We start from the raw sequence: 14,249 nt of genomic DNA on the forward strand, positions 1-14,249 counted from the left end.
TTAAGCACTGACTGTGCAGGGTACTATGTTATGCTCAGAGGATGCAAAGAGAAAATGGAAAAGTCCCGCTCCTCAAGAAGTAGGCATTTTCCTGGGGAAAGGAAAATGGATAAGGAAAGGATAAGTATATACATGATGGTTTGAAGAGAAGCGGGAGAGCATTAATGACTGATAAATTATGAAGTGTTAATTGTGTGGTCTAAACAATAAGTACAAAAGGAGTTAGAAAAAGGAATTGATCAATGTGGTCTGAAGATTGCCTGGAGATGGGCCTTGAAGGATAGATGGAATCTGGATAGGCATGAGGGAAGAGAGAAAGCACTCCCTGTGTGGAGAACAGCACGAGCAAAGGTATGGACACAAGCAATCCATGGTGTACTGTGCTGTAAAGTACGTAATAGAGAATAGTGTGATAGGGCCCAATAAAAAGGTGTATGGAATAGTATAGTAATGGCCAGTCGTCAAGGTCAAAAAGGTGACTGAAGAGCTGAGGATACTGTAGATCTAAGAGACAGATTAGATATAGTTCCATACTTGGGTGCTGACCTTCAAGACTCCTCTAAGATAATGATGGCTTTTTACTTTGCTCTGAGAAGACCAGTGCCTTTTGTCACCCTAACACTGGGTTTTCAGGTGACACTCATATATGTGATAGTGGTAGATGACCTTAGGATCCCTGTCGAACATGAAGTGGGATCTCCCACCGAGATGAGGTTTGTGTCTAGGCCCCTGCCTATAGCTGTGGCAGAGGTCTATTTCCCACAGCAAGGTACTCTGCAGACCAGAGACCCAAGGAGGAAGCTCAGAAGTGAACCTGCTGCTCCTTTCAACCTCCCATTCAGTGAACTAACCTTGAATGCTTGTATTGTTTTAGCTCACTTATACTTTTTTAAAATTTTAAATCATTTTGTTTTTAGTTTTCTACAATCACTTTCATATATCTTTAGATTTTTTCCCTCCTTCCCCACTCCCTCCCCACTCCCTCCCTGAGATGGCTGCAATTTTATATTATATAAGTTCTACACATACATTACTATTAAATACATTTTCACCTTAGTCATGTTGCATAGAATAATTAAAATGAATGGAGGAAACCATAAAACAAAACAAAACATAACACAAGAGAAAATGGTCTGCTTCATCCTGCGATCCAATTCCATAGTTCTTTCTCTGGATGTGGAAGGCATTTTGCCCCAAGAGTCCATTGGGAATTCACTTATACTTATAAGTGTTTATCTAGAGATGGCCTTCTGTGAGAGACTGAGCACTAAGCCAGGCTTTCCTTCTCTTTCTTTAGCTCTCTTAGAAAACTTACTTGCCAAAGTATAGACCTTTCCCTTCCTTCCTCCCAGGTCCTCTTGTCTTTTGTTGTGCCCAATGGCTGGGGGTTCTCCTTAGGAGTCTTAGAGTGGTCAGGGAGGAGAGGGTGGTAGGAGACCAGCAGGATTCTTCCAAGATGCCAGAGGTGGGAAGGAAAGGAATGAGTACAGGCAAGAAGTAAACATTATTTTGTTTCATTTTTATTGATATCTTTAGTTTTTACATCATCTTTATTTTCCAATATACCCTTCCCCATATCTCCCTTCTCAGTCAGTCATCTTTATAACAGAGAGGAAAAAAACAATTCAGCAAAACCAATCCACATATCAACCAAGCCTTACATGTAGGTAGATTTCTGCACCCATAGTCCCCCACTTCTACAATGCAAGGAGGAACATTCTCATATTTATTCTTTAGGGCTATACCTGGTTATGATTGTGCAGCATTTAGATTTGTTTTCTGTTGTCCTTTCTATTTGCATTGTTACCGTCCTTGCGTATATTGCATCATCATTTCATGACACTCCTGTGTTATAAAACAACACACCCAAGAAGTCACTAATCCTGCCTTTTCTTTGTCCCCTAGGCACCGAAAGAAACCTTGGCTAAAGCTGTGCTGGCAGAGCTACCCCAGCAAGTGGTGCAGTATTTCAAACATAAAAACCTGCTGCCTAGCAGCTGTGAGCCTGCGTAGCCTCCGGCAGCCTCCTTTCCCCTCAGACCGGCATCAGCATGTCAGCCAAACCTCATCACAGTCCCCAAGGAAAGTGCACGTGCACCAGGCTTCCTCACTGCTGGTTTTTGTTTTTGTTTTGTTTTGTTTTTAAAAACAAATTGGCCTTTTTATTTTTTTTTACAACTGGACATTCTTCTGCTCTCTCCCAAAACACAGCTGGGTTTCCTTTGTCAAATTTGCCAACCCTGATAATACTACCAGGCCACACTAGGCCACTCCTTTCTGCTCCCTACCATCATTTTCAAGTATTGAATGTACTTTGTATAATTTTGGTGGAATAATTATAAAAGAATACATTTTTACAATCAGAACTGTTTTTTTCCAAACAACTAGCTATACCTGATTTAAAAAAAATGTGTATCCATTATGTATTTGTGTTAAGCCTGTACCTCTCATGCTCTGTTCATTTTTATACTGTGTACATGTTCTATTTGTTATATGCAGGTTAATAAAGAAACTTGGACATTCCCATGAAAACTGCTTTCCTTGGACCTGGGGGTTAAATATCTGAGAAGCCAAAGTTCCAGTGTAATTTGTTTTGCTGTATATAGGCCCTAGCCTAAACCTCCTCATTCTGGTTTGTACAGGGTCTGTCATAATTTCTGTTTGAGGAACATCCCCAAATGGCTCAGACTAGGAAATGGACCACACTCAGCTAGCTCTAGGACAGTCATTTCAACACTCACCTGCCAAGATCAGTAAAAGAACCATACAAGCTCCTACCTGCAAGTGCCTCCGTCATTCTGAGGCTGGCTCTGGGGGACAAGGGTCTGGCAGCCTGCTGATCAATCTGAAGAATGCCATATCCACCCTAGCGTGTATAGCTTCTCCATCTTACAAAACAAACCTTTTGCTTCCATAACTCTTTTTCAGGGCTAGTGCTGATTTTCTCCCTGGAAAGTCACCACCTACTACATGGTGTCTCTTGAGCATTCAAAGTACTTAGAAGAGATAACAAGGGGTTGTCCTGCTGAGGAGGAGGTGCCCCTGTGGAAGGGCAGCAAGTGGGCAGGACAGTCGCAGAGGTGGAACTCAAATCTAGAACTGGGCTATTTGTTTGATGGTCAAACTTCTCTTAAGCTTGTTAATGGAAGTACGTGCATTAACAGGTTGTTTACCATCTACTTACTGATTATGCAAACTACTAGGGGGTAGCTCTTTAGGAAAATGACCTGACCCAGAAAATACATCATAACTTTCTCATTGCAGGTGTTTCCTGTAGCTGGTACTTCCTATTTATGGCCATTGAAGCCTGGCAGAGCCCAGTAAAGCTCCAAATAATTCAGGGGGCCAAACCATAGCCCTAAAATACACCATCCAGGACAGCTGGGAAGTCTGTATTCACAGCTGTAAGTTAGCCATTTTATTGCTTATGGACAACATGGAAGATGAACTAGAAGATATGACAAGACTTCTTTGATGCTATAAATAAAGATACTTTTTTACAACCAGTGCTTTCTGACGAGGGTTAGAGGCTGTGAGACCTGGTATACATTTCAAGGGTCTGTGATTATATTTTACACAGGACAAAATTAGGAGCAATAGGGAAAATTCTATAGGAAAGAAAATTTTACCTTCATATAAGGAAGTACTTTCAAATTATGGAGTTTCATGAAGTAGTGAATTCCCCTTTTGGAGGTTCTGTATATTATAAACTATACTGGCAGTCACTCTTCAGATATGTACCAAGGACACAGCACTCTTCATCAGAAACCATTCATCAATAATTGCTGAATTTTTAAAACTAGTTGACATTTGTAGAGCATCTTAAAACTTACCAAGTGGTTGGCAGACACTTCCATAGACACGTTTGAATCTCTTTCACATCAACCCCTCTAGGGTATGCCTAATATAGATCATGTTCATGTTACTCATAAGGAAACTGAGGCTGAGAGGAGTGAAGAGAGTTTCTAGTGATCACACGGATAGAGGGATCATTCTTGTAAATAAACTATCTGTACTGCAATGACTTTCTGGAGTTGTGAACTATGTGCACTTTCATACGGTCAAATATTTAATATATAAAGTCAGTGAAGGAAAAAACAAAGGGGCAGAATATGAACCCAAGTGTCTCCTGACTCCTCTCCTGGCCCTCATTCCACTATACCAACATTCTCTTCTCTATAAGTGAATGCTACAGAGACTTACATATCAGTCGTGATTGGACTAGAACATCTCTAAAGTCTCTTCCAATTCTGGAATTCTGGGATTCTTTAGTGGGAAAAATTCAGACTTCAGTGAAAGATGCTTTAGTGAAAGGTGGGAGTTTGGGAGAAAATCTCACTTCACTTCTTTGTCAGACTCCTTTCAAGCTGACAGGCAATTAATGGGACCTTTAGATTCTACCTGTTATTGTAACTCCAACACTCCCAATCCTTGCCCCTAGACTTTTGCTACACAGGTAAGCAAGCAGCAAAGCACCAGCTTTGGCCAGTGCTGCCACAGCATGAATGTGCAGCTAGCTTATTGTATGTAACTTGTGACTCCAGGCAGTAGGACTTGCCTCCTACCAAGCACAGTTCCAATTCCATGCTGCTCTCACAACTAAGTGGGCTGGGTACATAAGGAAATTAAGAAACACCCAAGTCCAAATGACTGTGCACAGCCAACAAGCTTTCATTTTTGTTTTTTTCAGAGGGGTTTAAGGCAACAGCTGAGCCACATACCCACAGCTACAACACTGAAGCCAAAGAACTGTGTGTCCCAAACTAACATTCAGCTCAAAAGACAAGGAAATAGAATAAACTGGTCGATTTTGCCCTTTGCCATCTTCTAATGGCAATTCTTTAATGTCTAGTTGAACATAAAGCTATGATGGCTTCCTACTAGAAAAGACCCACAGACTAGTATGATGGCTGATCTGAGAATTTGTTCAGCCTCTGAAATGAGTATTTAATTTACCCTGTTAAGCTCAATCTTTGAGGAGTGGGGGTTAAGGTAAAACTCCCTGCTCCAAGTTACTCATTTTTTTACATGTAATGGCAGTGGTGGGATTAACAATCTCTCTGTGCTACTTCTTTCCCACAAGGATGTGAGCCTCACACTAAAGTTCTTCAGGAGACAAGTCTGAGAGAAACAGGTGTTTTAAATTTCTTAACCAGGCTTTTCATCTCTAATTAACCAGCTGAATTGCACTTGAACATGAACTGTATTTGCTGATTGTTTTATAAAAATAATCATTAGATTCAAAAGGCTTCCCCTTTGCCCTCCCCACCCCTACCCCCATTCATCTTAGAATCAAAGCCACAAGATAAACCACACACTTGTCGAGGTTGCTTAAGCTATTAGCCAATCATCAGACCTTCACTTTGCTATTAGTTGTTAATACAAATATGGTGCTCTGGTCCAAGGCCGAGGGATATGTTTAGTGGGTAGAAGGGAAAAATATAAAATATAAGTCACAGTTATATAATCTCTTGATATAGTAAGAACAAAAACAGCAGGAAGTGCTACTCTCTATAGTTGTTTCCTTCAACAAAGATAGTTAAATAATACAGAAGATTCTGTTCATCCAAATGCTTACTGCACATACGTTCAAATTAACGTATGTATTTTTGTTGTGGTAACTGCATTCACCTCTAAGCTCCTTCTAATACCAAAAACAGAACCTAGGAATGGCAAGACATCTTAAAAGGCTAAACTAGCACTCATCTCTAACGTGGCTTGTGACAGTTCCAAGGCGTAATCATGACAGCGCTACCACAAGAACACTGAAACAAACAAAGCAGGAGGTGCCTACACACCGTCTTACCTAAACAGCTGTTTGTTAGACAGGGCAGCCCTGCCTGCGCTGACAGCCACGGTACAACTAGCACACTGCTGCTCTGTAGAAGGAAAGAGAAGGAATTCACAAGAAGCCAACTTATCGATGAAGACGAGTTGCCATCTGCCAATGGAAATCAAAGAGCCATTGTATGGAGAGGGGAAAAATTGGTTGAGGGAGTCCCACTAACCAAATAAGAACTGGATTACTTCTTAACCTGTCAACACTGAAATGTCAGTATATTACAGGAGTGTGAATGTGTGTCTCAGTCTGACACCTAAAAGACAAATAATTGACACAGAAACTAAAACAATGGTTCAGATTTCTTAACACTGCCTACCCCTCCACCCTCCCAGCTTCTATAACCAAAGTAGTGATACACTGCAGCCCCTGAGATTTTCTGATAGGGAAGGGAGGAAAGCATCAGAGGCTGATGTAGAGTGACATACTAGGCATCAGTACAGGAAAGGTTAGAGTATATACCCTAAAAATATCTTCAATAGTTGAAAGCCAAAACTATATCTCACATCAAGGGAACAGCTTCAATTGAGTCATATACCACTTGTTCAGACACTTTAAGCATGAGTATTCACTTGTGTTTAGCCTTTTAGGGTTTGTTGGATTCTATGAGCTTCTTCAAATAAGCTACTTTTTCAACAGGTCTATAGGCAGCTTTTATTAATGGGTACAAATGAAGTTTTATCAATCAATCCCAATGCTTACCACAGACATAGCTGTTTATTAGAAGAAAAAAGTTCTATATTTCCACTAAACCCTTTCTATTACTGTGCTAGGCAAAAAGATTCAAGCATACCTCAACTCTGATCTACTTTTAGACAACAGCCTTCATAAGAAATGGCACTGATCTCATTGATCAATTGGGCGCTTTGTTTGAGGTTTGGGAGGGTAGAAGAGGGGGGGATAGAAGGAATAGCCAAGTATAAGGAAGAGCTTGAGAATGAACAATAAATGAGTGATAAGAGCCACCCACTACATATATGAATTTAGAATCTTTATTTACATGACATCAGGAATTGGTTAGTATCAGGAGAGTGCTCCATTTCATCACCTGGATCAGTTCTCTTCCTCTGAACACTCCAAAATGCAGTGTAACAAAATTTTTACGGCAAAATGCTGAAAAATTGGCCCTAACAGAATATTCAAACAATAGCTGTTCAATAACTGTCTTTGCCATAGTTCTGCTGGGGAGGGAGAAAAAAAAAACAAACCCTCTGCAAACCAGCAGATGTCTTCTGTTCAAGGAGATGCTTTCAGCAGGTTTCTCACTTGCCCTGCTCCTTACCCAGTTGAATAGAGTGAAAAGACAGCACAACAGGTACAGTCTCCTGTACCAAGAGTGGAAAACAAAAACAACATCTAGCTCCCATAGCTAGGATTCTAGGATATTCTTAGACTAGGTTAAAGATGTAGCTGTGTGCACAGGAAGCAGGCAAAGGAGGTTTTCAGGGAAGGTAATGCCCAAGGGCAAAATGAAATGTCCAGACCACCCCATGGGGGAGGAGCCTCCTGCAATGGGATCATGGGCAGAAGGAATTATGGAGCTTCGAGGAAAGTGTTGGTGCGGAAAACCGACGACACAATCTTTCCAGTAGAGTTAATGGTGCCTTCACTGTCTGAGCTGGACTCAGAGTCACTGCTTCCAGAATAGGCCCCTAGGCCTGGAAGGATCCCAATGCAAACAGCAGCAGAGGGGCAGTGAATAGTAGAACCACTCAAGGAACCGCTTCCAAGTGGCACACATGATGGAGTGTCTGTGGAAAGAAAGGCATTAGGGACTATTCATTTTTTTAAGTGATGATGCTCTACGACTTGTTACAGCATTTTTGTAAAGAAAAAAATTCATACCCCTTAGCTCATCCACCTTCATTTAATGCCTCTTTGAGGTAGGCAGAGACAATGATTATATTCTGTCTTATTTCTATATTCCCAACGTATACCACAGTACCTGGAGGGTGCTTCATAATGCTAACTGCATTAAACTAACTTTAAAAAAAATAGATCAAGTGAAATAAAGATGAAGAGATTTTTACTCAAATCTTATAAAAAAATTAATGGTGAAGCTGAGAAGCTCAGATTAGGGATGCAGTTTTTTTCTTATTGTGAGGATATTATCAGTTTATCATCATTATTATTAATGATAAACAACTCCCATATGACACAGCACTTTAAGGCTTACAAAACAGTCACAACAACCCAGTGAGGTATGTGGCATGGGTGTTATCAACTCCATTTTGCAGATGAAGAAACTGGGGCTCCCAGATGAAGTGACTTTGTATGCGATTCTAAGAATTGCAAATGCTCAACACAATAATCTGCTCAATATATTAACGAACGTATGTAGCTATCATTTAAATATTCTCCTGGCTAAAGTCATTAAAGTAATACTCTTTATTATGGTGGCAAAGGATTAGAAATTAAGGGGGTAAGCACTCACTGATTGAGACATATAATGAATGTACGTGAATGTAATAGAATACTATTATCCTGTAAGAAATGATGGAGGGGATGTTTTCAGAAAGACTTGGAAAGATTCATATGAATTGATGCAAAGTGAAGTTATCAGAACTAGGAGAACAATCTATCCTATAACAATATTATTTAAAAAAAAAAACTTTGAAAGCCTTAAGAACTCTGATCAATGCAATGGCTATCCATAATTACAGAAAACCAGTGATGAGGCTTGTTGCCTACCTCCTGACAGAGAGGTGATGGTCTAAATATGCAGGATGAAACACATTTTTGGACATGGCCAATATGGGAATTGGTTTTGCCTGGCCATGCATTTTATTTGCAAGAATTTTGTTTTTCTTTTTCCAGTGGACAGTGAGACAGGAGAGAAAAAGAATGCTCATTAAATTGAAAAAAACTACCTAATAGATGGACAAAAGCTTTTAGTTTCTCTAAGGAGGAACTGGGCAATAAGGAGAGATATGGCACTAACTTTCTTTTACTGAGGAAAATGAGGCAGAGATTAAATGACTTTCCAAAGACAGCTAGCATATTACAGACACATCTCCTAGTCACCAAATCTAATGGCCTTTTCTCAAACCTCATCCTTCTTGACTTCCCGGAATCTTTTAACACTGTTTACTATCCTTTTCTCTTTGATACTCTCTTTGCTGTAGGTTTTCCTTACACTGCTTTTTCTGTATTTTCTTTCCACCTGATCTGACAGGTCCCTTTTTAGTATCCTTTGCTGCATCTTCATCCAAGTTACACCAACTAATCTCTATGGAAATGATTATTAGATCTCTTTATCTAGTTCTAACCTTTCTCTTGATCTCTAGTCTCACATTTCCATCTGCTTCACTGGACTCCTCAAATTGGATGTTCCATAGTCACCTCAAACTCAACTCATTATCTCACCCCCAAACCAAGCTCTATTCCTAACTTCCTTATTAATTTATAGGACAACACTATATTCATAAGGTCATAACAGAAAACAACTCTCTCTTATCTCCATATTCAATCCTTAGGACCCTTCTCTGCTCTGACTCTGACACATTAGTGATGAGTTCCAAGTCCTTATCACTTCATACCTGGACTATTGCAATGACCTTCTGGTTGGTCTCCTTGTCTCAGTTCTCTCCCCACTCCATCCTCCATTCAGCTGTCAAATTAATGTTTCTAAAAAGCAGGATTGACTATGCTATTCCCCTATTCAATAAATTCCAAATATAAAATCCTCTGTTTGGCTTTTAAAGCCCTTCACAGACTGACCCTCTCCTACCTTTCCAGGTTTTTTTTTATTTTAAATACTTATTCCCCTACACATACTCTACAATCCAGTGATTCAGGTTTCTTTGCTGTCCTGCATATAAGACACCCCATCTAATGACTCCATTTCCCCTGGCTGTGTCCTACGTCTGGAATTCTCTCCCTCCTTATCTCTCTGTCCTTGATGTTAGTGTCTTGTCCCTGAGGTTATTTCTAATTTATTCTGGATATATAGTTGTTTGCAACATTTCTCTCCTGTTAAGACTGTGAATTCCTTGAGAGCAGGAACCATTTTGCCTTTCTTCAGTACAGTGCCTGGAACACAGAAAGTGCTTATAAATGCCTACTAACTTGACTTGACATGGCCCAAACTAGAATTCATGGGACTTCCCCCCTCCTTCCTCCTATTATCCTAGAAGCTATACTGCTTGTCTAAGAAAGGAAAGCCATGATCTATACTGAAAGACTGAAAGGGAAATAGGATGTTGGAGGTAGCATCATTTTAATTGAAAGACCCAAACTCAAACTCTGGATTTGGATTCAGAAGACCTGGGTTCAAATCCTGGCTCTACCACTTACTACCTACGTGGCCTGGGCAAGTCAATTAACTTCCCTGGGGTGTAGTTTCTTCATCAGTAAAATATATGATTTGTTGGACTCAGTGACCTCTGAGGTCCCTTCCAGTTCTAAAGTCTAAACAAAGGAACATATCCTTGATGGAGTCTGAGTGGTTTGTAAACCAAACCAAGGGTTGGCATATTTAAATGACAATCTGGATATCATTTATCTCACCAAACTTTTCAACAAATATTATCATCTAGGGCAGGAGTCAGCAAATTACAGCCCTACAGTTAAATCCAGGCTGACTAAGGTGTCAAGGTTTTCACATTTTCAAATGCAATGCAAAAATTATTTTATTATACTTTAAAATGTAAAAAACTCAATTCTAGTAGATTTGACCCTTGGGCTATAGTAAGTACACTATATAGTTTATATATAGAGAGAGATAGGTTCATATACGTTTACTTCAGGCTCTCACTCAAGATTACATATTTACAAACTAAGGCTTGGTTCTAGCTGATGGCTGACCAGAAGTAACAAACTGGCTGATTGAAAGGAGGGATAAATACAGAATACCTAGAGTAAGTAGTGGCAGCTGAAAGTGAGAGAAGAGACAGAAAAACTAAGAAAAATGAACATAACTCAAAAAGCTCAGCAGTCTGAGGTCATCCAGTGTAGGTGCAAACAGCTCCACACATCATTAACACAAGTGAATCACTGAGTTACAGTGCTGCAATTATATATATATGTATAAAGTCACGGTTATAATTTATATATATATAAATTTATCAATTTTATATTATATATATAAAGTCATATTATATATATATGTGTGTGTGTGTGTGTACATATATATATATACATATATATATATGTATATATATATATGATAACCCTGACTCATCAACAAAAAGTTAAATTATCTTCAGCAAATTTTCAATTAATCAATAAGCATTCATTAAGTGCTTTACTATGTGCCTGGCTTTAGGGATGCAAAGACAAAAAATGTCATAGTCCTTGCCCCCAAGAAGCTTATATTCTAATGGGCAGAACTGAATACGCAAATATAGATATATGCAAAATACATACAAAACAGATAAAAAGTGGGGGATCAGGGAAAGAAGCGATGGGGTAGACCCGGTGAACTCCTAAAGCAGAAGATAGTATGAGAAATAGGTCTTGAATAAACCTACAGATTCTAAGAGATTGAGGTTAAGGACAGGAATACATGCCAAGCATGGGAGACTACCAGAGTAGAAGCACACAAATGGGAAATGGAGTGAGGTGCGTAGAAGGCACAGAAAGAAGGACAGTTTGTTGGACCAAAGAGTTCATGGAGGGGAATAACATGAAATAAGTCTGAAAGGCAGGAAGGTGACAAGTTATAAAGATCTCTAAATGCCAAAGAGGCTGACTATAAAAAACCAAAAATAGAAGTATGTAACATTTCAGAAAGATTCCAATCTAAAATGCTTTTTAAAAGGGGCAGTGAGTGGAGGGGGGGAGAGGAATTTGACAATAAGTGTTTCAACCTTTAGATATCTGGAATCACCTACATGGAATACTTTCCAGACAAAGACAGGCATATGTGTTAATCTACCAACAAGATTCTGGATATATTGTCAACTAAACCACCTAATTTTGAAATTCTACTTGTAAAATGAAAGGGAAAAACCCTTGTTTCCTATAGAAAGGACAGTCAGAGTTAAATGAATAGTAGCCAGTCAGAAAAATATATTATCATATATACTAAAGTGGCAAAGCCATGAAATGACATCAATAAAGCTTTTGAAAAAAAAAGGAAATTAAGTTTCTTAAATTATCTAGAAGGTTGCTAGAAGGAAAAAAAAAAAGGGTGGTTAATTGTCCAAAGAGAAAGAAATCTGCCCTCTGATCTTGCACATTTGGATGTGCCTCTTGCCAGCTTCCCTCATTTGCAGGAACTCATTGTTAAGCCAAATTAACACTGAAAATTACTAATAAGAGTGCATTCTTGGGATTCAGATAGATGCGTGACTTGAGAGTTGATGGAGCCAACTTTTACATTCACTTGCTCGACTACTGAGCTAAGGAGCAGTAGCAAAAAAGCAGCACCTGCCTTCAGTTGTAGGGTCCCATCTACTGCTCATGCTGACAAGGTCTTGCTAGAAGGATTTGTCTCAGAAGAGACTCAGAAACCAAACAACGGTGATTAAAACTTAAGTAAGTTTTAAGATCTCTGGGTTGGTAACAGAATGTTTCCTTCCCAGGCCCTGTTAGGAAGAGTTGAAGGATGGGAAAAGGGATGTGGTTGAGCCAATACAACTGTAAAACTGACTTTATTATTAGATACACATTTCCCTATATCACATCTGATAGGATAGTACCAGCTAAATAAATGTTCAGTGTTTCCTAATACTGTTCTAGGTATTGGAGATTCAAAGACAAAAAAGAAACTATCCCTTGTCTACAAGGACTTTACATTCCTCCTCCAAGGGAGACAACACATACACATATTAGTATATACAAAACATACACAAAATACATACAAAGAAATTATTGGGAAAGACACTAAGAGCTGGGTGGATCAAGAAAGGTTTCAGGTAGAAGATGGCCCTAGAACAGAGTTTTGAAGGAAAATTCAAGAGAAGTACAGGTATTCCAGATAATATGGACAGTCAGTGCAAAGACCCAGAAAGAATAACAAGGCCAGTTTGGCTCTACCACAGAATGAATGGAGCAAGAGAAAGCTGGAAATGTAGGCTGAGGCTAAGCTGTAAAGGACTCTTACAGAGAAGTTTGTACTTGATTTTAGAGACAGTTGGGAACCACTAGATAGTAGGCAGGGGAATAACATGGCCAGCGCTGTGCTTTAGGAATCCAGCAGTTATGTTTAAGATAGATTCAAGAGAGGAGAGATGTGATGCAAGGACACCAATTAGAAGGCTACTGCAAAAATTCAAGCAAGAGGTGCCAATGGCCTGAACCATGGTGGTAGCCAGGGGAGTAGAGCAAAAGAAGTCATCTAGTCCAATCTCTTAATTTTAAAGGTAAGGAAACTGAGAAAACTTAGAAGGTTAAGTAACTTGCCCAAGGTCACAATGAGATGTGAATCCTGGTCCTCTGACTTTGGGACTCCATACCAGCAACGCATGCACAAACGTGTCTATCTCAGTGGACAGAGGCTGCATGAGATTAGCACAACACTGGGCATAGGTGACACCAGCTGGGTGATGGTGGGAAGGTTACTTAACTTCTCGGTGCCTTGGTTCTCTCTTCTGTCAAACAAGAATGATAATAATTGTGCTCTCTTATTCACAGGGTTGTTTTAAGGAAAGCACACAGGGTAGAATGCTATATTGTTACAGAATTCTAGAATTATAGAGTTGTTGTTAGTGTGATGTCATTGCCAATAGCTAAACCTGGGCAAGAATTGTGAAATGGGAAACAGAGGTAGGCTGGGATCATGGACTCACTGCCTATAGCTAAGCCAGGATGGTTTAAAGAATCCATGAAGGTTTTATTTCTATTTGTGAATGTGCATGTGGCTGAACCTATGATTTCTTCAGTATAGGGAATTCCCAGCATGAAAACTCCCTCCACAGATACAAACTGGCAACTCATTTGTAAGTCACAGTGTTGGCAGGAGAGGGGAAGTGACTTTCCTATGGTCATACAGTCAGTATGTGTCAGTGAGAAAACTTGAACCCAGGTGTTCCTGACTCCAAGGCCAGTCCAATGCTTTACCCACTATGCTACTGAGTTGCAAGCACCATCAGTAAATGAGTCATATTTAATGGAGCTGCATAATGAAACAGTGAGGGGAGAGAGCTATTTAGTAATACTGTCAGCTTTGCAGTTGTACTGGTCCTTACTAAATCAGCTGATTTATTTACCAGAAATCCCAACATACTACTTTATGTGATAGCCATATTTTCACTCAATATCAGATATGGGCAAAATATTTCTCTGATGGCTAGTAAGAGACCCATCTTTGGTGATTCATTATTTCTGAAGTATTTTATATCATTTTGGGGCTTGATAAAAGGAAAAAAAAAACCAGTAAAAGAGCTTTCCAAAAGTAGCATGAGCTATATCACTGGAGATCTTTAAGCAAAAGTTAGATGACCGCTTATTGGGGATATTACAAAAG

General features: G+C 39.5%; 2 protein-coding genes across 4 annotated transcripts in view; one reads left to right on the forward strand and one right to left on the reverse strand.

The window, feature by feature from the left end:
• Nucleotides 1-2,532, forward strand: part of CPNE2 (copine 2) — a 91,931-nt gene extending 89,399 nt beyond the window's left edge. For all 3 annotated transcript variants that reach the window (XM_072632315.1, XM_072632316.1, XM_072632317.1), the window contains one exon: nt 1,906-2,532. In XM_072632315.1, coding sequence (XP_072488416.1) covers nt 1,906-2,013 — 108 coding nt within the window. In that variant the 3' untranslated portion in view covers nt 2,014-2,532. The remainder of the gene's footprint in view (nt 1-1,905) is intronic.
• Nucleotides 2,533-6,817: 4,285 nt separating this feature from the next.
• PSME3IP1 (proteasome activator subunit 3 interacting protein 1) overlaps nt 6,818-14,249 on the reverse strand; it is a 41,573-nt gene continuing 34,141 nt past the window's right edge. The window contains exon 7 of the mRNA XM_072632319.1: nt 6,818-7,590. Within this exon, the coding sequence (XP_072488420.1) occupies nt 7,373-7,590 (218 nt within the window). The 3' untranslated portion in view covers nt 6,818-7,372. The remainder of the gene's footprint in view (nt 7,591-14,249) is intronic.

This window comes from Notamacropus eugenii, chromosome 1, assembly GCF_028372415.1.
Source record: "Notamacropus eugenii isolate mMacEug1 chromosome 1, mMacEug1.pri_v2, whole genome shotgun sequence".
Taxonomy (NCBI): Eukaryota; Metazoa; Chordata; class Mammalia; order Diprotodontia; family Macropodidae; genus Notamacropus; species Notamacropus eugenii.